Genomic DNA, 27,605 nt, shown 5'->3' with positions numbered 1-27,605 from the left:
AAACTGTCCTCAGCCGAAGTTACGAAACCAGCGACACGAGCGCTTACGAAACATTTCTATTTCTACGTTTATTTATATATTTATATGTTATTAATATTTAGTTATTCAGCTCGAAGTCAAACAGAGAGCAGAGACAAAGACAGGAGACAGCAGCTGGTAAAGAAGGACACGGACATGACTGGAGACGCGTTCAAGTGTCACGGAAACTCTTTGATGAGTTAACTTAACTCATTAAATATCCACATCTCATTAAAGATCCACATCTCATTAAAGATCCACATCTCATTAAAGATCCAGCAGATAAATTAAATGTTTGAGAGGAAACTCAACATCCAGCAGCTTTACAGTGAAATGATAATTTATTCATAAAGCATCGCTGGATCTATAAAGTGTTTAGGTCACCTTCAGATCCTCCTCTTTTAATAAATGTGTCTCATGATCTTTGATTTATTTCCAGCTGAGTCTCTGGTTCTTTATTCCTGCTTCGGTTTCCCGCTGCCGCGCTTTCCCTCTCTCCTGGAGGCGTCGTCGCCATGGAGATTTAGCGCCAAAACCCAACTTTAACCTGCATCTGGAGGCGACGTGTGTGTTTTCATGAGTGACAGCTGAGACTGACACGAGGAGGTTAAAAGAACTGAACGTCAGACAACTAAAGAACTCATCCACAGTAAATGTGCGGGTTTCTTTTCCGCAAACTTCGTCAAATAACCCGGATGTGACGCGTGTTTGGTGAGTTTGTCGCTGACCGGAAGTGTTGTACCTTTCATTAGATCGAGTTTCAGGCTCTGAAGAGAAACGTTCAGCTTCATTTTCCCTCTAAAACCAGATGAGATTAAAAACAGTCCTTCCCCTCCAGCGGCACAGTTCACTCAGAGACTGTTTCCGGGTCACAGCCAGGGCGAGCCGTCTGATTGGCTGCTCGGGGAACGTGACACTCAAACGTTCACGTGTGCGTCACAGTCGTTGTCGCCCCCTGTCGACCAGGATGAGCTGATTTTATTACATCATCAAATCATTAACAAACGCGGTTTTACAGGTTTTTAGTTCGTTCCTCGTTGACAGGATGTTTGTTTCCTTTCATCTGATCCAGATTCAGACTGAAGCTCAAATAAAGACAACAATAACAGCCTCTCTGTCATTTCAACCAATCAGCTGTTTCTGGGATGGAGCGCTCTGATTGGCTGCTGAGGAGACAGCAACACCTCGTGGTCTGGTTGAATTCAAAATTTAGAGACTCATACGTAAATGGAAAAATTAACCTAATCAGAAATAAAATGTTTTATTTATAACAACTGATTCATGAATCCTTTGCAGACAGTGAGTGTTTGAAGTCTGAACCCATGGAGGTGACTGGGTTTCCTCCTTTATGCCTCTGGGCTACAGGTAACTGCAGTACTCCTTCTGGTTTTGGACAATATTCTGTGAATTTATTCTTAGACCAGACTGAACATAATTAAAGGACAATGCCTTTTAAAATATGACTGATTATTCTTGAAATATAGTTGACTAGTCTACAGTCCACAAGATTCTTTATCTGTTTAACTCCTGTACTGTTGATTTATTCATCTCTTCTGTTGTAATGATTGTATTGTGAAGAGAAAGAGACGAAACCTGGAACAGAAATGTGATCCTGTTCAAGCCAACACACAAACATATGATTTCCTGTAAATGAAGGGGAGGAGCAACGGGAGTGAAAGTGTTCAGTCTGTTTGTTCAGACTGAACACAGACTTTTGAGACACTGTGACACTGACGAAAGGTGAGCATTAACATTCTTCTTCTTCTTCTTGTACTTCTTGTACTTCTTCTTCTTCTTCTTCTTCCTCTTCTTCTTCTTCTTCATGTGGACTGTAGAGGGAAGGGTCAGAACTCAACAGTTTTATTCAACTATTCAAACTATTCAACTCGTGAGTAATCACTTGGAGTTCTGCTTTTATTAAACTGTATTGTGAGTCTTACTTCCTGTTCTCTGTCAGTTGTCTGTTTGCTGTTTTGTCGTTTGGACTTTGTCTTCTTAAATAATCAGTGAAATGTATATTTATATTTGCCCTTAGTTAATTTACACCAACACCTTCTGTACTGATTAATTTATTCTACATACAAATGAAAACAAGATAAAAATAAAAATAAAAGCTAATGAGATGAATTTATGCTAGAAATAAATAAATGAATAACTGGATGAGTAGGTAGATAAATGTTGGGGATCATTTGTTCAATCCATGCCCATATTTTAACAACTGCTGTTATTTTCTCCACAGTATGAACTTGTTTTCTTCTTTCTCTCCACTGCTCTACACTGGAGACATAAACCAGAAAACTGTGACAGTTTCCTTTTCTCTTGAATCAGAATCAGAATTATCGTTAAGCCACATATGTTCACACATATGAATTAGTTGTGGTGGTTAGTACATTACACAGACACATAAAATAAGATCAGAAAATTAAACAATAAAGAAGAAAGACTTTGAACAAACTGCTTGTTTTATGGTAACCAGGTTTCTGGTTTTACCTCTCAGACTGATGGAAGTCCAGAAGATGGAGGAAGAGGAGGATGTAGCACAGTCTACAGTATCCAGCTGTCTGTCTATGAAGAGTGACAGGTCCAAACATAATCCTCCAGACTTCAGTGAAGAACCTGGACCCTCAGATACAAAGTAAGAGAACTTCTATTGTAGGAGGAATCCTTTGCAGACAATGAATGTCTGATGTCCTCCTCTGTGCTGCTTTGCCAGGTCTTTACTGCAGCTGTCTTCATTTGGTGATTGTTCCTTTAGTTTTGTCTTCAGGTAAAATACAAATCCATCAGGTTGAGTCCAGGGGCCTCATGTACGAAGGGTGCGTACGCACAAAAACGTTCCGTACGTACTCGTTCATGGAAAAGTTCAGATGTATCAAGAGTGAAATGACCGTGTTTTCATTTTCTGATCGTGCAGAGAGGGGAATCTCAGGTGCAGGGTCAGTTTAAATATAATTTTCATATTTAAAAGCGGTCGTGGACAGGGAGGGGTCGGGTACAACATGTGCACTCAATTCCACGTTGGTTGGGATGAACAAAGGATATGTGCTTCTGGATCTGAGCGTGGGCCACGTTATAGAAGGAAATCCACGCAAGTCTTTGTACATGAGGCCCCTGGTCATTAAAACGACCTCTGCAGAATATTCCATTTTTTTACCTTCAGAAACTCATGGGATCCATTCATAGTTTGTTTTGCCTCATTGTCCATCTGTACTGTGAAACAAAATGTGTTTCAGCATCAAAGCATATATGGGCCTGAATGAGTGGAATGGACTGAAGAGAGACCGAAAACACTTATATTGTAGATTTTATCAGTGAATGAATAAAATATACTTGTTGTTACAGAGGTCAGTACCGAAGACAGGGAGCAGAGTCTACAGTATCCAGCTGTCTGTCTATGAAGAGTGACTGGTCCAAAGAAAGACCTCCAGACTTCAGTGAAGAACCTGGACCCTCAGACACAAAGTAAGAGACTGTTTCTACTGTAAACTGACCTGATGGAAGATGATGATTTTAGGATGAAGCAGAAATGTTCTGCTGAAAGATTTCTAGTCATGATGCAGATGTTTTAGTGCAGGTAGGTAAGATCCTAGTCTGGGTTTTAGAACCAGGAAGTACTGATGGTATTTCTGTAGTAAAACACCTGAGAACCTGTGAAGATTTTCAATCTGCAAATGATTTTAGTGATGAAGAAATGTGTTGACAGAGAGAGGAAGAGGAGTCCTGTTTCTGTGGAGGAGCAGCTGTCCTGCTGTGCTTTGTGTCAGGACGTCCTGAAGGATCCAGTCTCTAGCAGCTGTGGACACTGGTTCTGCAGACAGTGCATCACCTCATACTGGGACCAGTCTGCTTCATCAGGAGACTCCTCCGGTCCCCGGTGTGGACCAAGATCCAGAAGAAGACCTGGACTGCAGACAGCCAGTCAGAGCAGCACTGTACAAAGTAAGACTGTACATCTGTCTGCTGATGGACTCTTTTCTGGAAACCTGTTGATTTAATCCAGACACATTGTTGTATTCTACAGCATGGGGATTTAAGATCATTATAAATATCATTCTAAATGAACTCCCAGTGAAATGTGATGACACACATCTTGTCCTGAAGACCAACATGATGAACAAAAACCAAACATCCACTCAGGAAAACTGGTCTGCAGACTTCACTTTGTAGGAAACAGTAGAAAGCTAAGTAGCTGATGAGTAGCAGCACATTGAACAGATTCAGAACTCACTATAATCATTTATTAGTTTAGATTCCTGTAGAGTCAGTTATTCTCTTGTTTGTTTTAGTCTTTACTGATGACTTTACTGATAACTGAGCTCTGTCAATTACTGCTGATAAATTAAACTGATGCTGCTGATGCAAGCAGCCAGTGGGAGGTTTGCAGCGTGTTACTGTGTCTTTGTCACCTGATTATCAGTATTTGTTAGGTTTTCTGTGAAAATCAAGAGATGAACATATTGTTGATCATTTCATTGGTAGAACAGTGTTAGATTTTACAGCAAATAAGAAACAACAACAGTGAGCTATTAGATGAAGAGCTGCAGATGAGCTGCCTCTGCTGTCAATCAAACACTGACACGCCCCCTCAGAACCTGATAGAACAAAGAGCATGTCTAATGTTTCTATCTAAAATGTTTTGTTATGAAAACAAAAAACTGTTAATAAAACTTTCAAAGTCAGTTTTCTATTCTTTGTGAATTCAAACAGGGATGACTGTTTTCTATCTGTCTCACGTTTGTTCTTCTTTCCAGCAGATGTTGGTCTGCAGGAGGTATTAGATGAACATAAGATCAGTCTGAGGAGGAGATGTGAACATGTGATTGAAGGAACTGATGTAACAGGAAGTGGAACCCTCCTCAACAGGATCTACACTGAGCTCTACATCACAGAGGGACAGAGTGAAGAGGTTAATACCCAACATGAGGTGAAGCAGCTTGAGACAGCTTCCAAGATGAAGGCCCTCCATGACACTCCAATCAAGTGCCACGACATCTTTAAAGCCTTACCTGACCAACAGAGACACATCAGAGTGGTTCTGACCTACGGCGTCGCTGGTGTTGGAAAAACCTTCTCAGTGCAGAAGTTCACTCTGGACTGGGCAGAGGGTTTGGAAAACCAAGATGTCAGTGTAGTGATTGTGCTTTCGTTCAGGGAGCTGAACTTGATCAAAGATGAGCAGTACAGTCTTCTCAGGCTGCTCCATGTTTTCCATCCAACATTACAGAAGGTCACAGCAGAGGAGCTGGCTGTCTGTAAACTTTTGTTCATCTTTGACGGCCTGGATGAAAGCAGACTTTCATTGGACTTCAACAACAGTGAGGTTGTGTCTGATGTCACACAGAAGGCATCAGTCAATGTGCTGCTGACAAACCTCATCAAGGGAAAACTGCTTCCCTCGGCTCTGGTCTGGATCACTTCCCGACCTGCAGCAGCCAATCAGATCCCTCCTACATGTGTTGACAGGGTAACAGAAGTACGAGGCTTCACTGATGCCCAGAAGGAGGAGTACTTCAGGAGGAGGTTCAGTGATGAAGAGCTGTCCAGCAGAATCATCTCCCACATCAAGACATCCAGGAGCCTCCACATCCTGTGCGGAGTCCCAGTCTTCTGCTGGATCACTGCTACAGTTCTGGAGCACATGTTGACTACAGAGCAGAGAGGAGAGCTGCCCAAGACCCTGACTGACATGTACTCACACTTTGTGATGGTTCAGACAAAGAGGAAGAAGAACAAGTACCATGAGGGACATGAGACGAGTCCACAGGAGCTGATGGAGGCTGACAGGGAAGTTCTTCTGAAGCTGGGGAGGCTGGCGTTTGAACATCTAGAGAGAGGAAACATCATGTTCTACCAAGAAGACCTAGATCTCTGTGGTCTTGATGTGACAGAGGCCTCAGTGTACTCAGGAGTTTGTACAGAGATCTTCAAAAGAGAGAGTGTGATCTTCCAGAAATCAGTCTACTGCTTTGTTCATCTGAGCATTCAGGAGTTTTTGGCTGCAGTCTACATGTTCCACTGTTACACCAACAAGAAGACAGAGGTGCTGGAGGACTTCCTGGAGAAGATCACTGGGTCTCCATTAAGACTATGGATGACTTCCTGATGAAATACTTCCAGCATAACACTAACTCTCTGGAGGACGTCCTGTATAGAGTCATGGAGAAATCCCTGTTCAGTAAAAATGGTTACCTGGACCTGTTTGTTCGCTTCCTTCATGGCCTCTCTCTGGAGTCCAACCAGAGACTCTTAGGAGGTCTGCTGGGTCAGACAGAGAACAGTCCACAAATCATCAAGAGAGCCATCAACAACCTGAAGGAGATGAACACTGATGAAATCTCTCCTGACAGAAGCATCAACATCTTCCACTGTCTGATGGAGATGAACAACCTCTCAGTTCATCAGGAGATCCAAGAGTTCCTGAAGTCAAAGAACAGATCTAAGAAGAAACTCTCTGAGATCCACTGCTCAGCTCTGGCCTACATGCTGCAGATGTCAGAGGAGGTTCTGGATGAGTTGAACCTGAAAAAGTACAGAACATCAAAGGAGGGACGATGGAGACTGATCCCAGCTGTGAGGAACTGCAAAAAGGCTCGGTGAGTCCTGATGTGATCATTAACAGAATCAATCAGTGGAGATTAGTAGTTTAGTTCTTCAGATATTAACAGGATTAAATTATTGTCATTGTTCTTAGTTTTTAATGAAGCTGCTTAAAATGCTTTGAGTATAAAAATGTAGATGTTTTTGTTGGTCGTGATTTTTGCTTTTAAGTTGAAGAATCTTGTCTTTAATTGTCTATAACTGTATTAACTATTTCTTTATCTTTGAGTGATGGAGGCTTCATGTAAACCTGGTAAAACTAATGAAAGACTTCAGAGGTTGAGATGGAGGTTTTTGACACACATTTTGAGAAACATTTTATAATTTTGTGATTTAAAACCAGATCTGTGTCATTTTCAAAAGATTACTAAACTGACAGTGAGTGTAGAAGATGTTTTATTTTAATTACATGCAACAAAATTACTTCTCTCAAATTCCATAATAATTTAGATAAATAGAGATAGATAAGATTAGATAATCCTTGAATTAGTCCTACAAGAAATTCATCATTAGTAAACAGAGAGGGAGGAAGTACAGTCAGCAAAAAGGGACAAAAATTAAATAAAAGTATAGTGAGATAGAATGTATAAAGAGTATGTATAAAGTATGTGTCCAGTAGCTTCATCACATAGAAACATAATCATAATTAGGAGTGGGACTCGATTAAAAAAAAAATAATCTAATTAATTAGCGACTTTGCTAATATTTGCCCCAAAAAGCAACATTTTTTAAATTTAAACTACTAAAATCCATTTTAGTGGACAACTGAATCAAATAATAGACACAGACATGAATATTGTAAAGTTTGTGCTGCCGACATGTCTTGTCCGTAGTAGTGATTTTCGATACAACCGATTTCCTTTCCGATCCAATACTGAGTAAAATTCAGGCTGGTATCAGCGATACAGATCCAATACCAATACTTTGTGCAAATACAGCTAATGTGTCCGGTAAATCTAAAAAAGTGGTGACTATCAATCCGCACATCACTAGTCTTACTTGGACCGGGACTGCCAGCACTAACAGTTCCAGCTGTTTCTGTGCTCACTGTAACATGTTTTGCATTTAGAATAGAATAGAATAGAATAGGTCTTTATTGTTGTTGTCACAAGAACAACAAAATTAAAAGTGCTCTCCTATCAGTGCATTTTTAATAAGAAAACATTTAATAACATTTAGCAGCATGTTTAATACACGCACACATGCACACTCAGTCATTGCATAAAAAAAAACACCCAGTCATTTCATAAACGTGCATATTATTTTTGTGCAGCATTGAGGGTTGTTATTGCTGTTGAATAAAAACTGTGTTTGAGTCTATTTGTCCTTCTTGATCGGTACCGTTTGTCTGAAGGTAACAGTTCAGACAGGGAGTGACCAGGATGGTGGGTGTCCTTTATAATGTTCTGGGATTTTTTGATACAACGGGAACTGTGTAGTTCTTCCAGTGTGGGGAGAGGGCAGCCAATGATCTTTTGGGCGGTGTTGATGACCCTCTGGAGCGCTTTCCTCTGAGCTGCTGTGCAGTTGGTGTACCATATACACGTGCAGTATGTCAGTATACTCTCAGGGCTAGCTCTGCCCTTTGGACGTCATCAGCAGGAGGGTTGGAGATAGGGGCCGCCCTGTGCAGTGACTGCATGGTGGCTTTCAGGAGTTCCTGGTAAGTGCTGAACTGTTGGATGTCAGGTATTGCTGGACTGGTTGACCCCACCAACAGCCCGCAGAACACTGTCTTCCTCAGCTCCTCTACTTCCTCCTGCAGTTGAAGAAACGGTGTCCCTTGGCTCCAGCGATTCTCTCCAGCAAGCCGAGCCAGTGTCTTCCCTCTCGTAATGTCATCGGCGGGGTTGGTCCCTGAGTCGATATAACGCCAGGATGCTGGGTCCGAGAGTTCTTGTATCCCCGCAGCTCTGGTTCCTACAAACACTTTGTACCGGCATGAGTCGGAAAGGAGCCAGTAGAGTACTGTAGTCGACTCTGTCCAGTACACCACCTCCTGGATGTCAAGAGTGAGCTCCTTCTTCAAGATCGAAGCCAACTGTGCTCCAGTTAGAGCGCCCCACAGTTCCAGTCTGGGGATTGAGAGTTGCTTCTTGGGCACCACTCTTGACCTTGCAGCCAAGAAGGCCACATAGACTTGTCCTTCGCCTTTGTCAGTGCGCAGATATGCCACGGACCCGTACGCACATTCCGAAGCATCACAAAACACGTGAATACTTCGAACGCTGTTGCTGCAATCCAAGCGTAGATCGGTGTAGCATCTTGTCAGCGTTATTTGTGACAGCTGGGATAGTTCACTTTCCCACAGATTCCAGACTTGGAGCAGATCTTCTGGTGAGGATTGTCCCATCCTCTTTTCTTGTTCCAGAGGTGTTGCACGATGACCTTGGCTCTAGTGGTGTACGGGATAAGGAATCCGAGAGGGTCGTACTGCTGGGCAAGCAGTCGATAGATGTTGCACATGGTCAGCTCTGGACGTTCCCTCTGGTGATGCTTGTATCGAAGTGGATCGGACTTGCACTGCCACACGAATCCTAGAGTGCGCTCTTGAGGATCGACTGACTCTTGGGAGAACCAGAGTATGCTGCTCTCTGACCGGGACTCTGTCGGTAAGTGGCCAATGACTGCAGGAACATTACTAGCCCGTTGCCGCAGTTCAAATCCACCCTTCATGAGAAGAGACTGCAGGCAGTCCACCAACTTCTTAGCTTCCACTTCCGAGGGGAAACTCTGTAAACAGTTGTCAAAGTAGAAATTGTGTTCCACGGACAGACGGGCATCCTCTTCTGGCTTGGTGTGCTTCTGGATGTGGGACTGAAGTGCAAAGATAGTGCAGCACGGGCTGCATGTAGTCTCAAAACGGAGCACCTGCCATTTGTAGACAGTAGGTTTCTCATCTACCTTCATGTCTCGCCACAGGATGCAGAGGAAGGGTTTGTCTTCTTCCAGCAGACGAACCTGATGGAACATCACCTTCACATCACTACTAATGGCAACTGGGTGTTCCCGGAACCTAAGGAGGACTCCCAACAGGCTGGCTCCCAGTGTGGGCCCCGGCAGGAGGTAGTCATTCAGGCTCTGGCCCTCGAATGTGAAGGAGCAATTGAAGACTGTCCTGTCTTTCCCATTGTGGTGCACCATGTGGTGCGGGGTGAACCATGAATGGTTGCTCTTTGCAGCCTCTGCAGGTGACACGGGTGTGACATAGCCAGCATCGAGAAGTTTATGGATCTCCTTGGAGTAAGCCGGCGCCCTTTCTGGTTCTCTGGCTAGCTGCCTCTCTGTCCCACGTAGCTGAGCCAAGACAGCCTCCTGTGTAGCGCGGATCGGAGGAAGATTCTCCTTCCATAGTAATGGGGTGGCGTAGTGCCTCATTCCATCCACTGTAACCCCGATTGTCTTCTCCTCAAGCCCTCGGAGGGCCTCTGCGTCTTGTCTGCACCTGGTAATCAGTCGCTCACTCCGATACGGTAAAGTATTCATTTGCCACAGTCTCTCAATATGGCTGAAGAGCTCGGCTTCTGGTGAGGCACAGCGGCAGGTCCACCAGGGGGGCCCAGGCATACCGGCTCCACTGGGGTAATAAGATGTAGATTATCCAACCCAATGAGCAGCTGTGGCTGTACCTCCCTTATGTCTGGCAGAGGCAGGTCCTTGAGATGACGGTACCTCTCCTGTAGGGCTTTTACTGGGTAGGTATGGCGGGCGAGGCCAAGTTCCTTGGCGGTGAAGGCTCTGTGGATCTGGAAGGACTTGCCAGGCTGTGCTGCAGGAGCCACAGAGAATGACACAGTGGCACCATGGATGGTGCAAACTTCTTGCTGGACAGTGCGGAGTGCTAGGTCCTCAGGTTCCCCTTGAAGCCCCAAGTGATCCGCCGCCTCACAGGAGTATGGTTCGCTCCAAACCATCATCCAATATAGCATAGGTCTCAATCACCTTGGTACCACTCTTCAGGATGACGGGACTCAACTTGAGTAGAACCTGTCTGCTGCTGGTTGGTTGATCTACATAAAGGATCTCGGAGATGGAACTGACCGAGCAGGCACTTTCCTCAGTTGTGCTGGGCTTACCAGATGCTGGTGCATTTTGGCTAGTGCTGACTTCATGAAGAACTTCAAGGTGCCGTCGTTCTCACTCTTTCAGCTGGATACTTCAGGTTTTCTTGGTGACCGTCCTTAAAACCGCTATTCCTTTAGTTTACTTTATTCATCCCAAAATGATGGTATATGATGTTCTGTTCAGGATGATCACACCTGTCTCAGAAATCAACCTGACATCCTGGGTTCAGTTAACACACTGTGCTCGTATAAAAAAGACATGAGACTTAAAAATACAAAGATCTTAATCACTGGTTCTTAACAGACTGGCAGCAGTCATCAGATTTTTCCTGCGTATGGATGTGAACAGTCGTAGCTGACAGTAGTAGGTAGCAAAGAGAGATCATCTCTCCAACTGGAACTCTTCACTGAGTTCAACTCATTCTAAATGTTCTGGAGTCCAAGTGAAGATATGTTTTCATCAACCAGATGTCTTCATTCTGACTGTGTGGATCAAATCACACTGACAGACTGTGGACAGTATGGAAGCCTAAATGTAACTCTATTTTCCCTCCTTCATCTGCAAAATGAAAGCAGAACAGAGATTGTCATTAAAAGTCTGCAGCTATGCGAGAGACTGAAGAGAGTCATTGTGTCATGTCAAACACAGTAAGATGAGATGAGCTGAACCACAGATGTACATCAGATGATCACCTCACTCTGTTTCATACTCATTCAGTCTGGATCTAGAATGTAAATGATCTGTTTTATAACAGATTCTATATGTTTTCTAATCACAGATTTACTGGATGTGGACTCTCAAAGACTCACTATAAAGTAGTGGCCTCAGCCCTGAAGTCCAACCCTTCCTATCTGACAGAGCTGGACCTGAGTGGAAATAAACTGAAGGATTCAGGAGTGAAGCATCTGTCTGCTGGACTGGAGAGTCCAAACTGTAGACTGGAGACTCTGAGGTCAGTTCACTGACTGGAGCTGTTGTAGGTTTTCTTTATTTATTCGATTCAAATCATTGACTGATGTGTCAAATGTTCTTTATTTGATAAGTGTTCTGTGTTTCCATGAGCACAAATCTGAAGACGTTTCTTGTTTTTCTCAAATGTTGTGTTTTTCCAAATGGCTGAACAATAGTTTTTCCTTGTGGCTCCAAATAGAAATTGAAAGACTTGAGCAGGGTTCATTTAAAGGTGACAGAAGTGGAGCCATGACGGGAAGATGATGTGAGCCTCCACAGGTTCATGTTGTGCTCCATCAGTCAGTGAAGATGAAGTCAGTACTGATGAGGCTGTAGAGTGTGTGATGATGTGAATGAGGCTGTTGGAGATCTGATGATTGCAGATAAAAACAGGCTGCAGAGAGTCTGAGAGAGAGACAGGTCAGAGAAAGAAGAGAAAGACATGAATGGAAAACTTGATGAAGGTGAAGTTAGGAACTGTGATGATGTTGATGGGATCAGAAGCTGACATGGCTGCTACAGAGACAAGCCACACAGCTGCTGTGGTGAGGTGTGTGTTAAAGCAGAGTCCTAAACAGCAGCCTTACACAGACCCAAACATCCCAGCAAAGCAGGATTCAGGCTCAGTGTGAGGGTTTCAACCAGAAGCTGGAGAAGAGACAGGACTCTGTTGGAATGACTGCAGAAAGAAGGCAGGTGAGACCAGTCATAGTATTTGTGATTTAGAGCCAGAACAGAGTTTGTGTTCCTGAACAAATCACAACTATTTTATTTCTGAGGTTAAACATGGAGTGTATGAAGAGATCTCTGATCAGTAAAGTTTGAACTGCAGCACAAACTCTCAGATCTTCTGCTTCTGCTGCCCATTTGAACCTGACAAAAGGTTGAGCTCATTTCCAGAGTCGAGGGTCTCTGACTACAAAGGCTCAGTCTCCTCTGGTTTTTAGCCTCCACCCAGGAATTAGTACCAGAGCTCTACTGGAGGAGGGTTAACATGTCAGAGATACAATCAGGGACCAACATCATACCAGACTGAAAGTCATCATTTAAACTTTAACATCTGTTCTAAAATACACAGAGAAGCAGTGAAGGGATGCTACAACTGGTGTTACATGTTAGTGGATTTAGTCAGTAAGTGATGATGTCTGTAGAAGACATGATGAAGATCCCAATAAAAGAAGGAAAAAGACAGTCAAACATGTCTGAGTAGATTTAATCTACATCTTTTATTCTTTATTCAGATTGGAGAGCTGCAGTTTGTCAGAGAGCAGCTGTGACTCTCTGGGACCAGCTCTGAAGTCCAACCCCTCCCATCTGAAACATCTGGACCTGAGTAACAACAACCTAAAGGATTCAGGAGTGAAGCAGCTGTGTGGTTTTCTGGAGAGTCCAGACTGTAGACTGGAGACTCTGAGGTCTGTTCACTGCCTGTTACTGCTCTGATATGTTTAATCACCAACTGAATCTAATTCATGTTCATCCAGAACTTTCCTCCATAAATCTGTAAATGTCCTTTAGTTCAAGACGAGTTTTTGTAGCAGAAACTGTAGAAAATGTCCACTGTTAGTTGTTAAAGTCAATGAAGCTTAAAGGCTGTTAGGACACAGTAATGTTGAGCTGCACATTTAAAACCTGAACACATCTGATTGAATTATTCATCATCTAATCTACATCTTTCATTCAGATTGATTGACTGCAGTTTGTCAGAGATCAGCTGTGATTCTCTGGTCTCAGCTCTGAAGTCCAACCCCTCCCATCTGAAACATCTGGACCTGAGTTACAACAACCTGAAGGATTCAGATGTGAAGCAGCTTCATGATCTTGTGAAGAGTCCAGACTATAAACTGGAGACTCTGGAGTGAGTAGAGGGTTCCAGTCAGTCCATGCTGCTTTCATCAGTATTGTCCTAAACACAGTTAGTATCAAAGATCCAGTGTTTCCTGTAAACCTGCAGCTTCTCAGTGAAGCTGTGAGAGGAGAATGGAGACAGGCTTCAGGATTGGACAGAAAGACAGAGAGAGAGACAACAGTCAGCCAATCAGATGAGCCAGAAGCTTGTTGTGATCATGTGTTTGAGTTGATGTGAAGATGACTGTTGTTGTTGTGTTGATGTGTCCAGGAAATAAAGCTGGATTCCAGCTGACAGCCTTCCAAGATGTATAGAGACAGTGGTGGTCATTCATCAGATCTGATCAACAACTGATCACAGCTCTGAGATCAGTCTGACTGAAGCCTGCACATCACAGAACCAACATTACATTTAGTAACCATGAGCAGAGTCATCACATGTGTCATTAGTTTGATCAGATCTCTTCAATGACAGCCTCCATGTTTGTTAGTCATCTGATCTTTGTTTAAATGGAGCAGCAGTAAATCCATCACTAAAGTGTTGGTGCAGTAATGAAGCGTTCAGGACTCTCAGCAGTTTATTAGTGAAATCTGCAGAGGAAACAGACTTGATGCTAAAAGTCTCTGCAGGTCTGTGTGTGTTCACTCCAACACGTTAACATGAAGCTGAAAGGAAGCTGGCTGAGCTCCACAGCTGCTCCACTGCTGCTCTGAACAGGACTGAAGTCCCTGCTGCTCTTTCTACTGGATGTGACGATGAAGGGAGACTCTGGAAACACTCCTTCACCTCCTCTCTTCTTTCTCCTCCTCTCTCTACAGGTGGCTGGACTCATTGTTGTAAACAGGACGGTGTGTGATCCAGAGAGGTTGACGCATCAGCAGCTTGTTTGTAGAGAGACTCTAACAACAGATACATGCTGCAAATAAAACCACATGTTCAGCAATAAGTGAGCATCTCATCAGAAATATGAGCTAAAACACATTATACTCACAGTGATGCATATCTATGTCATAGGAACTATTAGTGTTGGCCTCTTCGGCGTATTTCCAATTTTTTTATAAAAAATTCCTCTATTCTTGTACATAACCGTATCTTCCTTAGAAAACTTAAGGTCGGTGTGCCTGACAGAAAATGTGTCCGTGGACCAATGTTTCCACGCTTTGATTCCACAAAGCTTACGAGGTTTGACACATGAAAATAAAAGCCTTTCTTCATTGCCCTGAATTCAGAATATCTAATGAAAAGCAAAGACAATCATATATTCTCATTAATTTAAACAGGATTTCATTAAAACTCGACATCACTATAATGTATCAGAACACTTTAAACTTCAGAGATTGATTGGGATTGCTACTTTTTTGTCTTTCAATACAACTGATAAATGAAAAGAGATTAAACACCACTGATTATAAATAAAACGGGCTCCTTTGAACATCTGATGGTGCATGTGTCTAAGTAATGATAAGAGTGACTTCTAGTTTCTTCTCTGCTTTCCTCAAAGACACCCATAGGTCACTGAATGTTCCATCTCTAGCTATTAATCATATTGTCCTGTTCAAATATCCTTTTGGTTTTGAGAAGGCTAGCTCTAGTCTGGTCATTGTTGTGTTGACGTCTTTGTGGTGGCAAGTGATTCTGGGATTTACTCATTATCATACTTTTTTACAGAGAAGAGCTGAAGAACTGGGGTGACGTGATCCATGGAGGGAGTTCTGGTGATGATACGAGCTGCAATGTTTTGCACCAGTTGAAGTTTATAGAGACATTTGGAGGATAGACCAAAGACAACAGAGTTACAGTAGTCGATGCGTGTGGTGACGATGGCGTGGACAAGAATGGCGGTGGTGGTGTTCTGTGGTAGGGATGGATGAGGTCAATTGATGTAGAGGAGGTGGAAGTAAGTGGACAGAGTCACGTTGTTGATGTGGGTTTCGAGAGACTCTTAACCTGAGGGGAGGGAAGTACAGTGGAGTTATTAACTTTGGCCAGAGTGGACTTAGAACCAACAAGGAGGACTTCTGGTTTACTGCTGTTCATTTGTAGGAAGTTGCAGGAGAACCTGGATTTAATTTCTGTTAGACAGGTGGAAAGGGCAGGGGGTGGAATAGTAGAGGTCGTCTTTGTAGACAAGTAGATCTGGGTGTTGTCCAGGTAGGAGTGAAAATGTACCTTATGTTTACGGAAGATATTGCCAAGTGGAAGAATGTAAATGATGAACAGTAGTGGACCCAGGACAGAGCCCTGGGGGACTCCTCTGGTGACGGGTGAGATCTGAAGTGTTTAAGTTGGACAAATTCACTGCGGTGGGACACATATGATGTGAACCTTCTGAGAAAAGGTGACGGTGATGCCAACGGAGGCAGCTGTTCGAGGAGGATGTTGTGTGAGATGGTATCAACGACTGAACTTAGGTCAAGGAAAATCAGAATAGCATGAAGTCCAGAGTCAGCTGCCATGAGGAGGTCATTAGTTATTTTTATAAGAGATGTTTCTGTGCTATGGGAGACAGAAGTAAATATTATAAACAGTAAAAATACTTTTAAATCAAAAAGCAACAAAGCTTTGAAATTCCTCATTTTAATGTTGACATTTATATTTATATAACTCTATTTATCCTCTTTAGTGTTCTATTTTTAAATCCAGCTGCAGTACCAGCCCTCCACCACTGTGCACCGCTGTTGCACCGCTCACGTCGCCCCCACCAGACTCCAGTGATTTTTCATTGATTTTTACTCCTTTTCTTTTGGCTCCTGTTGAATGTCGGTCAGTAAGGCAAGTGGGCGGGGACCTCGTCAGCCAATGGTGGTTCCTCTCTCGTGCTTCCGGAGTGAACGTCGTGCTCTCCCATTGGTCACACCCACCCGGAGCCGCCTCGGGATTGGACGGCGGTTGTTACCGGGGTGGGGCGGTGCGGGGCTCCGGTTGTATAACGGGAGACGTAAGAGCTGCGCTGTCGTCGAGCAGAACCGTCGTATACGAGACAATGTGTGAGTTTATATAAAGACTGCAACCCGGAAGTCAGAGTTAACCTCGTTTTCTGTCGCACAGCGCAGAGTTCCCGCCTTTAAGAAGAGATAGGAGCTCAGAAATAAAGAATAATAGATTACATTCATTCATTAATCAGTCAAATCACAAACAAGACACAAACTACCACAGAACATGTTAAGGCGTGTTACTGGGGTTTGATTATTTCTCCTGGCAAAAGGTGAAATAAAGAGCTATGTGTACGGTGGTCCAGAGGTGCCACATTACAAAATGTGAAACACTTTTACAAAACATTTTTACATATCATAAAACATTTACAAACATCAACCGGAAAGGGAATTTTTGTATTATAGAGAACAAAACCTCTTGAAATACTCGTTTGTTTTTTATGATTCATAAACAATTTGATAGTCGTGGATCTATAACAACTGAGAAAACACATGTTCACATACTTCAACATTATAAAAAACCTCTTTAACAAAAGCAACTGCTTATTTATGTGAACCAGTGACAACAAAGAACAAACAACGTCCAAGCTCTGCCTTATACAGCTCATGTGTTTGACACAAAACGGGCAAAACATCAGCTGATCGTTGTCCATCTTGGGTCACCATCAAATCCGTCAACGACAACAGCAACTGGTGTTGGCCGCTCCCGTTATCACTTCCCGTTCAATCCATCGGAGTTGGTACATTCCCATTCTGGTTGATGGTTGAGGTTTGTAAAAGTGTTTCGCGTCTTATTAATTTGTTTTCTGAAATGTAAACTTGTTTCAGGACTTGTTAATGTGTTATGACTTTGTAAAAGTGTTTCACATTTTGTAATTTTGTTGGTTTGCACCTCTGGGCCACCGTATATATGTGTGATCAACAGAAAACCAAATTAGCCGGTGTTAGCTTAACAAAGGTGCTACTTTCCAATGTTAGCAACGTTAAATAGGCAATGCCAAAAACGAATCCATCTCACCTGTAAACTATTATTAGCTTATTTAAGCTTCTATACAATTTGATCAACAGAAAAATAAAATTAGCTTAGCAAAAGTGCTAATTTTCAGTGTTAGCAACTAGCACAATAAATCAAGCTAGTCTCATCTTTACTCTAAAATGCTTTAATATTCTTCACAGGGAAGATTTTAATTGTGTAAAGTTTGATAAACAGAAAAGTTACACAAGCTAAACTAGCTAAGGTGCTAATTTCCGTGTCTGTGAAGGTTCTCAGTCATCCAGGTCATGGTATATCCAACAAAGTTTCAAAAAGGCAACTGGACTTGTAGAGTTTTGAGAAAAACTCTACAAGTCCAGTTGCCTTTTTGAAACTTTGTTGGATATGCTAATTTCCATGTTTATAATAAAAACACTGCAGCAGCCGGAGGAAGGCGACGCCCACTGAGTCTTTGGTGGTAAAGTTTTATTATAAAAGTCGTTTTCTTCACCATCACTTACAGGCAGATGTTCAGAAATGGGATTATTGAGATAGAAGCTGTTATTAAGAATGAACGTTTCATAAACATGAGGTATCTTGTGGCTACGCTATGGGCCCAAACCAAGCTGAGTTAAATAATAACAGGTAGCATCACAGTGATCAATACTGTCCACTGACATTTATAAAATATCAAGAAATGCAGACGGGAGTACACGTTCATATAGATATGGAAATATTTACAGTATGTACAGAGGGACGACACAGAGGCTTTGGCAAAAAGAAAGAGGGAAAGAAAAGAGTGCACGCTAAACAGGAAGTAAACAGGAAGTAAACAGGAAGTAAAAAACAAGAGTCAACAATCCAGTGCAATGTCAGGTTTGTGTTGGTTTCTGTCCGTGGTTGAGTAGCAGCCTGTCGCCTTCATCCTCATCCTCCTCTTCCTCATCTTCCTCTTACGGTGAGTTTGTGGGTTGTGGGAATAAAATGTCCTGAGTGAGTTAAACTCGGCAGCACCTCAAACAAACACTTCCTCTTCCAGCAGGGGGCGGCCATCTTGGTTCATCAGACCCTGTAAACACGGCCGGTGTCCTGAGGTGGCCCCGTGGCCCCAGGGGCTCGGTGGGCGGGTCCGTTAGTTACCGGCGGGAGCCAGCACACCGACGGGAAGCGCGGGGCCTCTGGTTTGGCCCTCGGGCTGCGGGGCGCCTCTGCCGAGGTCCCGGGTCTCGGAGGGCCACGAGGACGCCCTCTTGGTGGTCATGTGGCGCCGGGCGTGTTTGGTCAGGTGGTCGCTGCGCATGAAGCGGCGGTCGCACACGGTGCAGACAAACTTCTTCTCGCCGGTGTGCGTTCGGCGGTGACGGGAAAGCTCGTCAGAGCGGGCGAACTTTTTATCACAGCCGTCCCAGTGACAACTGAACGGCTTCTCACCTGCAAGACGACGGGACGGAGGTTAGTTCAATGTCTGTGGGAGATCTGAGTGTCTGAGGTTAGTTCAATGTCTGTGGGAGTTCTGAGCGTCTGAGGTTAGTTCAATGTCTGTGGGAGATCTGAGCGTCTGAGGTTAGTTCACTGTCTGAGGTTAGTTCACTGTCTGTGGGAGATCTGAGCGTCTGAAGTTAGTTCAATGTCTGTGGGAGATCTGAGTGTCTGAGGTTAGTTCAATGTCTGTGGGAGATCTGAGTGTCTGAGGTTAGTTCACTGTCTGTGTGAGATCTGAGTGTCTGAGGTTAGTTCACTGTCTGTGGGAGATCTGAGCGTCTGAAGTTAGTTCACTGTCTGAGGGAGATCTGAGTGTCTGAGGTTAGTTCACTGTCTGTGTGAGATCTGAGTGTCTGAGGTTAGTTCACTGTCTGTGGGAGATCTGAGCGTCTGAGGTTAGTTCACTGTCTGTGGGAGATCTGAGTGTCTGAGGTTAGTTCAATGTCTGAGGTTAGTTCACTGTCTGTGGGAGATCTGAGTGTCTGAGGTTAGTTCACTGTCTGTGGGAGATCTGAGCATCTGAGGTTAGTTCACTGTCTGAGGTTAGTTCACTGTCTGTGTGAGATCTGAGTGTCTGAGGTTAGTTCAATGTCTGAGGTTAGTTCACTGTCTGTGGGAGATCTGAGTGTCTGAGGTTAGTTCACTGTCTGTGGGAGATCTGAGCGTCTGAGGTTAGTTCACTGTCTGTGGGAGATCTGAGCGTCTGAGGTTAGTTCACTGTCTGAGGTTAGTTCACTGTCTGTGGGAGATCTGAGCGTCTGAAGTTAGTTCACTGTCTGTGGGAGATCTGAGTGTCTGAGGTTAGTTCAATGTCTGTGGGAGATCTGAGCGTCTGAGGTTAGTTCACTGTCTGAGGTTAGTTCACTGTCTGTGGGAGATCTGAGTGTCTGAGGTTAGTTCAATGTCTGTGGGAGATCTGAGCGTCTGAGGTTAGATCACTGTCTGTGGGAGATCTGAGCATCTGAGGTTAGTTCACTGTCTGTGGGAGATCTGAGTGTCTGAGGTTAGTTCAATGTCTGTGGGAGATCTGAGCGTCTGAGGTTAGTTCACTGTCTGAGGTTAGTTCAATGTCTGTGGGAGATCTGAGCGTCTGAGGTTAGTTCACTGTCTGTGGGAGATCTGAGTGTCTGAGGTTAGTTCAACGTCTGTGGGAGATCTGAGCGTCTGAGGTTAGTTCAATGTCTGTGGGAGATCTGAGCGTCTGAGGTTAGTTCACTGTCTGAGGTTAGTTCACTGTCTGTGGGAGATCTGAGTGTCTGAGGTTAGTTCACTGTCTGTGGGAGATCTGAGCGTCTGAGGTTAGTTCAATGTCTGTGGGAGATCTGAGCGTCTGAGGTTAGTTCACTGTCTGAGGTTAGTTCACTGTCTGTGGGAGATCTGAGTGTCTGAGGTTAGTTCACTGTCTGTGGGAGATCTGAGTGTCTGAGGTTAGTTCAATGTCTGTGGGAGATCTGAGCGTCTGAGGTTAGTTCACTGTCTGAGGTTAGTTCACTGTCTGTGGGAGATCTGAGTGTCTGAGGTTACCTGTGTGTGTGCGAAGGTGAGCCTTCAGGTGTGAACTCTTGAAGTAGGTCTTCTTGCAGCCGGGGAAGGTGCACACGTAGTTCCGTCTCCGGGAGAAGTCGGCCTGAGAGACGCCGCCGCCGCCGCCGCTGGGTCCTGACGGGATGTAGACGGGGGCCGGGGCCAGGGGTAGGAGTTTGGTGTTGCCCAGGGTCATGACGGCCTGCGGGGCCGGCGACGTCTGGGAGACGGCGGCCTGCGGCACCACGAACATCACGGTCCCCCGCGGCACCGTGGGGCCCACCAGCAGGGGCGGGGCAAAGCTGGGAGCAGGGGCCTGGGGCAGGATGGGCTTGGGGCCCCCATGAGTCTGCACCTGCACCGGAGCCTGGACGAAGGCCGAGATCATCCCCGTCCGACCGCTCACCGGGAACACCTGGCAGAGCACCGGGGGAGGGGAGGAGGGGGACAGCGGGGAGGAGCGAGGAGAGGACGGGTTGTCTGGCGGCGGCGTGGACGGCGGAGGAGAGCCGAAGCTGTCGGCGGTGTGGCGGATTACGCTGGTGGCCATGGCTCTGCTGGGCGGAGCCACGCTGGACGAGTCTGTGTGAGGGGGGGGCGCTGAGATCTCTGATGTGAAGGGGGAGGCGGGGGAGACGCGATGTAAGACCGGTCTGGAGACGGCGGCGTGGACGGCGGTGGTGGTGGAGGCCTCGGTGAAGCTGGGACTGTGAGGCGGCGTCATACACTGAGAGAGAGAACGACCATCGCCATCAAACGTCAGGGCTGTCGTCATGGAAACCAGTGCAAACAAAACACTGAGCGTGCTCAGTAGGGTGGATTCTTACCAGCGAGGACAGGGACACCAGGTCTTTGGGAGCGTCCCCTCCGTCCGGGTGGAGCTGGATGGAGTCACAGGAGTCGGACGTCGGGGTCAGTGGGCGGGGCTTGTGCGAACTTTGACCCCAGAAGCTCATGCTGACCAGCGCCTCGGCGGCTTCCAGGTCGTGGTACTCGACGCACGCCTTCTGCTTCATGGCCGCCGCTGTCCGTTCGTCCACACGGTCGACCTGAGGGCAGTCAGGAGGTCAGAGGTCAGAGGTCAGAGGTCACTTCTCTTCTTCTGCAAGAATTATATGAACCAAACGGAGAGTTACTGCCCCCTGCTGTTGATCCGGAAGATTACATTTACCTAAGCCAAGGCTAACCTTAGCTAGTTTATGCTAACCTTAGCTGGTGTAGGTCAACATTTTGGTTAACTTTAGCTTGTTCAGACTATCATTAGCTTGCTAAGGCTAGCATTAGCTTGAACTTCTTTAAACCATCTCATTTAGTCTGCTATTAGCTTGCTTAGGCTAACTTGCACTTGTTTAGGCAAAGCTTAGCTTTTTTAGGCTAGCATTAGCATGTTAGCGGTAACTTTAGCTTGTTTAGGCTAGTTTTAGCTTATTTAGGCTAACGTAGCGATAGCTCAAAACATGAGCTGGTTGCTGTATTAGCATTAGTAGCTAATGCTGCGTTCATATGAAATCGTGTTTTCCCTTTATCCCCAACGACTTCCTGTTCGCTCCGGAGAAGCAACGTTCAGTTTGGGTCAAATCAAATGAAAGTGTAAATAAAGTTCTGGTTGCGGGACGTTCTCAAGGGGTCATTGAACGCACCGCTTCTGCTCCGCGATCTACTGAGAGTTCCTTGAGGACGCCGCACTTCCTGCCGACCCCTGAACGCCACATCGGAGCAAACAGACAAAACTGAGAGTGGAAAATAAACGAGATGCTGCAGGTGGGAGGTGACGCTGTGACGGAGGGCCCCTGGGGGCCCCTGGGGGCCCCTGGGGGCCCCTGGGGGCCCGGATAGGTTGTCAGGCAACAGGAAGGGTGGAGGAGGAGAGAGAGGAGCGAGGGGCGAGGGACGAGAGAGAGAGAGAGAGAGAGAGAGAGAGAGAGAGGGGCCCCAGCTGAGAGAGAACCTCCCTGGACCCAGAATAGATGATGGGAGGCGTTATGCTCCCCTGACCAAAAACATACATTACAGAAAAAACAAGCCCCGCCCACTCTTCCAGAGAGGAACAGGAAGTGGACAAAACAAAGTCAGTGTGAGCGTCGCTGCTCCAACGCTGCGATTTCCTAGGATCCCACGAACACACCACACATAATGAGATTACAGCAGCAGAAACAACTTAGTGACCTCAGTGGATCAGCTGATCGGACCATCGATTAACTGATTAGTTGATTGATTGATTGATCAGCACGTGTCTTTCCTTTGTTTCCTGTCTCTCTTTGTTCCACAGATCAACAACAGTCTGATCAGCTGATCAATACCACTGCTCATAAATATAAACATGTTCAGGTGAATCAATACGAGACCAAACTAATCGATCAGGATTATTGATCACAGCAGCGACGACAACAACGAGAGATGATCGATTAATCGACCAATCAGCTGATGACGTGAACCTGAAAACATTCACTTTTATTTCATCAGCGACGCGACGGACGTAAATAATCGATAAAGAATCGATCCATCGTCGACTAATCGAACAAAGAATCAAAACAAAAAGAGCACAGCTGTCTCATCAGACAACATCTGGAAACACACACACACACACACACACACACACACGGTTCAGTGTGACCTCAGGTAAACCGGACCAGACCAGGACGCGGAGCCGCGGCGCAGCTTCACCGGGAAACTTTACCGGAGCGGCGGCGGCGGCGGCACCGGAGCCGGGACTCACCACTCACCTGACAGGAGCGGAGCACGAGGCGGGAGGAGGAGGAGGAGGAGAAGCGGAGCGGAGCCGAGCGGAGCAGCAGTGGATGAAGATGAGCTTCAGTCTGGCTTCAGCTGAGAGCGGCCAAAAAAAAACACACACACAAAAAAAAAAAAAACACAGAAACAAAATTCAGAGCAGTCTGGCGGGTGGTAACCAGCAGCCAATCAGCGCCATAGGTGTAGCGGGCCGCGGCCAATCAGAGGCGAGGCGGTGCGTGATCGGTACGTGGCCGCGACGCGATTGGCCGGAGCCGGGGTGCGTGGCTGTCGGGGGGCGTGTCCGCGGAGTCAGCGGTGTCAGAGTAAACCCGGTGAACCCGGGGGCGCGCACGAACTGGGGGAAAGGTTGGTGAGGCAGACAGGCGCGAGGCGGGACCGCGGGGGCGCGCGTCACAGGCGCGTGGCGGAAAAAACCCTGAAAGAAAGAAACAAAGAAGAAGAAATAAAATCAGCTGTTTGGCTCGTTATTAAACATTTAAAAGGGGATTTTATGGATTTAAATGGTTTATTAAATATAAAATAAACTCCAGGTTGTGTCTGGAGCTGATGTTTTTATCACTATTAACGAGTTCACAGATAAAATTCAGCTCTAGTGTCAGATATTTATGTTTTTAAAGGCAAGAAAATTAAAATTAAACTAAATCTATTAATAAAATAAATGTGATTTAAGTCTGTTTCTGGTTTTACATTAGTATTCGCTCCTAGTTTCATTTTATTGATGTGTTTAGTAAATCTATTAAATAAAAAGTGCAGGGTTTAATGTATTTAAATGTGTTTAGAGGGGTTACATGTTAGATGTTCATGTATTTGTGTTTTTAAAGGACGAACTGTGTCGACCCTTAGTTTCACGGTACGAGGACGTTGAGACACGTTCAAAGAATTAAAGACAGAAAACGAGACAAAGAGGAGAGAGGAGGAAAAAATAAAAGAGCTCTGGATTGTCTTCTTCCTCTGAGCCCCCCCCCCCCCATCCCCTCCATCCCCTCATCCTCTCCTCCCCACCAACATCCTCCTCATCCTCACCCCCTCCCCACCAGGCCGATGAACCCAGGGACTCCTATGCGTGGAGGTTGTAAACAGCCTCTCCAATAAAGAATTCCAGGGCGGGGCTACTAGCAGGCAGCCGCCACCTCCTCCTCCTCCACCTTCCTCCCTCAGCACCAGCTCCTTTGTTGTAGCTTAACCCTTTACAGCTGCTGCAGGGGGAGGAGGAGGAGGAGGAGGAGGATGGTACTGCAGCAGCTTCTACCTGGTGAGGTGCACACGACACACACATATATACATTTATTCATATATATATATACTTGTGTATAAAATATCTCCACAGGTTCTCTATTGTACTTCCTGGTTGGTGCATTTGAGCCGAGGTTAAGAATAAAAAACATAGACTGTAAATAAAGATAGAACAGCTCCTCTAAAGTGAAGCCAAATCAAGTAGAGCTCCCCCTGGTGTCTGGCTGCAGTATATGTCATAAGCTCCACCCCCTCCATGTTAGTGGGCGGGGCTTGGGCCAAACTAAAACACTAAAATACACGTCAAATCATTTATTTCAAGGATGTTTTCTGTCATTTTAGGTAGTTAATATAATGTTGATGAATGTTCAAGTGTTAATGTTTTGGATATGTTTCGTGGACGCTATAGAAACAGGATGTGACGTAATGGTGACCACCAGTTGCCATGCCAACCGCTTCGTAAAGTGGCCGTGAGAGTAAAATAAACACGTCCGGAGTATAATCCATCATCTCCTTGTAACAGGTGGAGGTAGAGCAGAGCGTAGTATTAATTAAACTAAAACATGAGTAAGTCTGGAGGAAGTGTGGGCGGGGCATCAATATCACAGTGGGCGGGGCATCAATATCACAGCTCCATGTGGCTCCGCCCTCAGACCGTACTGATCAGACTCTGGATCCAAACTCACAAGATGCCGCCGCCCGTATCCCCGGGAAAATAGAGTCAGTTTGACCAATGAGAGGAAGTGGAGACGTGGTGTCCATATTTATATACAGTCTATGGTCTGAACAGTTGAACATTTATTCTGGTTGTTTGTGTTTTATTCTTCTCAAAGCTCCTCTGTCATGAGGACAATAGAAATCTTTTTCTAAACCCAGACGCAGATGAATATGTTCTAGTTTTTAACGTCTGATCTGTCTGTCGGCAGGAGACTGGGACAGAAGCAGAGCGAGTCCTGGCAGCAGCAGCAGCAGCAGCAGCGGGAGGCTGAGAGGTGACGTGAGTTCATTTCCATTTCCAAGTTCAGCGAGGTTGTGGAATTTAAAAAAAGAGAAGAACGTGCAGGCGCTCGGTCTGTGGAGAGAAAAAAGAGAAGGAGAAAAAACGGTTTCCAGGCAGAAAACAGAGGCGGACTGTGTCCAGGATGGTCAGTGAACGCATCGTCACCTGGAGGCTACCTGACAACAAACACTCTGCTGACGGGACGTCCCAAAGATTCAGATACAGTTTTTTCTAAAAGACGTTTCCAGACGCCTGCTCTGCTTTTAAACCTGAGTCATGAAGGTTTTTTATAGTTTATACGTTGAAGTCTGGACGGACCGGGCCTGGGTTTAAAATAACTGCTTCAAAATCTAAATGAATCCGAGGTAACGGTTCCTCCCTGAATGCAGCATCCCTCCGTTACGCTCCACCACAGGTATCCCAGGTGATGGCTGGCTGGCTGTTGTCGTGGCAACATCTCAGAGCAGGAAACGTCTTCAGTGCGTCGGTTCCTCCCAGGTTTAGACTGTGGTTCTTCTCTCTGAGGCCTGATCCTGGTGCGGCCACGGCGGTGCGTTCACTGACACCGTGGCCCTCCACAGCAGCAGTGGTGCACATCACTCAGAGGGGTCAGAGGTCAACCCTCATTCCAGACTTCCAAGAACCAGACCTCCAGGAATAACTGCTGCTCACGTTCACTCCTGATTCATGTGTTCACCAGATCCCCACGATGCTTTGAGTCAATCACTCTGTCTCATGAGCCGAGATCCAGAACTCTAGTTCCTGGGGTTTAGTCTCTAACTCTAGTTCCTGGGGTTTAGTCTCTAACTCTAGTTCCTGGGGTTTAGTCTCTGACTCTAGTTCCTGGGGTTTAGTCTTTAACTCTAGTTCCTGGGGTTTAGTCTTTAACTCTAGTTCCTGGGGTTTAGTCTCTAACTCTAGTTCCTGGGGTTTAGTCTTTAACTCTAGTTCCTGGGGTTTAGTCCCCAACTCTAGTTCCTGGGGTTTAGTCTCTGACTCTAGTTCCTGGGGTTTAGTCTTTAACTCTAGTTCCTGGAGTTCAGTCTCTAACTCTAGTTCCTGGGGTTTAGTCTCTGACTGTAGTTCCTGGGGTTTAGTCTCTAACTCTAGTTCCTGGGGTTTAGTCTCTGACTCTGGTTCCTGGGGTTTAGTCCCTGACTCTAGTTCCTGGGGTTTAGTCTCTGACTGTAGTTCCTGGGGTTTAGTCTCTGACTCTGGTTCCTGGGGTTTAGTCTCTGACTCTAGTTCCTGGGGTTTAGTCTCTGACTCTGGTTCCTGGGGTTAAGTCTCTAACTCTAGTTCCTGGGGTTTAGTCTCTAACTCTAGTTCCTGGGGTTTAGTCTCTGACTCTAGTTCCTGGGGTTTAGTCTCTAACTCTAGTTCCTGGGGTTTAGTCTCTGACTCTAGTTCCCGGTATTTAGTCTCCGTCTCTAGTTCCTGGGGTTTAGTCTCCGTCTCTAGTTCCTGGGACAGTTTGGTCTTAGAAACCAGAGTTTGGTCGGAGCAGCTGACTTTCCTCCAAAACAACGACCTCATCGACCGGAGACACACCCACGCTGACTATGCATGTGTGTGTTTAAAGGGTGAGGGAGGGGTGAGGGAGGGAGGGGGTGTCGGGGTGGGTGGGGTCACTAAAATGTAGGTCACACTCCGTGAGTCATCCAGGACGAGACGGGAGGTGCACTGAACGTGGCACTTCTTCTTCTGTGGTGGAAAGAGGAGTAAACAGAGAACACCTGAACACAACACGTCACCTGGAACTTCTCACTCTGACCTGACGTTGGTGAAATGCATGATGGGAGAAATGAAGTCAGGACACTGTAAACAAACACTTCTTCTTCCCTCGTTTCCTGTCGACGACCGACTGCTGGTCATCCAGGACCACGCGCTGCGTTCAAGGACCAACAGGAAACTAGGTCCTCCTCCTTTTAGCTGAAAATAAATTCTGTTTTATATTCAGTTTAATATTTAATCTGTTTCACATGACATTTCATGACATTATGATACGTACCCTCCCTGGCCACTTCATTAGGTACAGTACTGACGCTGAACCATAGAACAGCTCCTTTAAAGTGAAGCCAAAGCAAGTAGAGCTCCCCCTGGTGTTTGGCTGCAGTATAGGTCATAAGCTCCACCCCCTCCATGTTAGTGGGCGGGGCTTGGACCCAACTAAAACATTTACATTATTTTTCAAGGATGGTTTCTGTCATTTCAGGTAGGTAATAT

The 27,605-nt window shown here is 45.5% G+C and overlaps 1 protein-coding gene and 1 pseudogene across 3 annotated transcripts; one reads left to right on the top strand and one right to left on the bottom strand.

Moving 5' to 3' along the window:
- The first annotated feature begins 2,443 nt into the window (after positions 1 to 2,443).
- Positions 2,444 to 14,880, top strand: LOC311499372 (NLR family CARD domain-containing protein 3-like; annotated as a pseudogene). Its single transcript, XR_014699984.1, has 8 exons — positions 2,444 to 2,653; positions 3,361 to 3,472; positions 3,675 to 4,006; positions 4,726 to 6,611; positions 11,459 to 11,627; positions 12,871 to 13,046; positions 13,316 to 13,489; positions 14,299 to 14,880. The product of XR_014699984.1 is annotated as an NLR family CARD domain-containing protein 3-like (transcript).
- Positions 14,881 to 17,837: 2,957 nt separating this feature from the next.
- On the bottom strand, positions 17,838 to 23,256 carry klf11a (Kruppel like factor 11a). 2 transcript variants are annotated; one of them, XM_084560875.1, is made up of 4 exons: positions 23,116 to 23,256; positions 21,220 to 21,441; positions 20,393 to 21,119; positions 17,838 to 18,817 (listed from the first exon to the last, which is right to left on the bottom strand). In XM_084560875.1, the coding sequence occupies exons 2-4, from the start codon at positions 21,406 to 21,408 to the stop codon at positions 18,519 to 18,521; spliced, it is 1,215 nt and encodes a 404-aa protein (XP_084417001.1). In that variant the 5' UTR covers positions 21,409 to 21,441; positions 23,116 to 23,256; the 3' UTR covers positions 17,838 to 18,518. The 2 variants fall into 2 exon arrangements, with proteins under 2 accessions (XP_084417001.1, XP_084417002.1); XM_084560876.1 differs by lacking the exon at positions 23,116 to 23,256 and having other exon boundaries at positions 21,220 to 21,994.
- Positions 23,257 to 27,605: the final 4,349 nt, after the last annotated feature.

Source organism: Chelon labrosus, assembly GCF_963514085.1.
Source record: "Chelon labrosus genome assembly, chromosome: 14".
Classification (NCBI taxonomy): Eukaryota; Metazoa; Chordata; class Actinopteri; order Mugiliformes; family Mugilidae; genus Chelon; species Chelon labrosus.
This window is presented reverse-complemented; position numbering and strand designations above follow the sequence as displayed.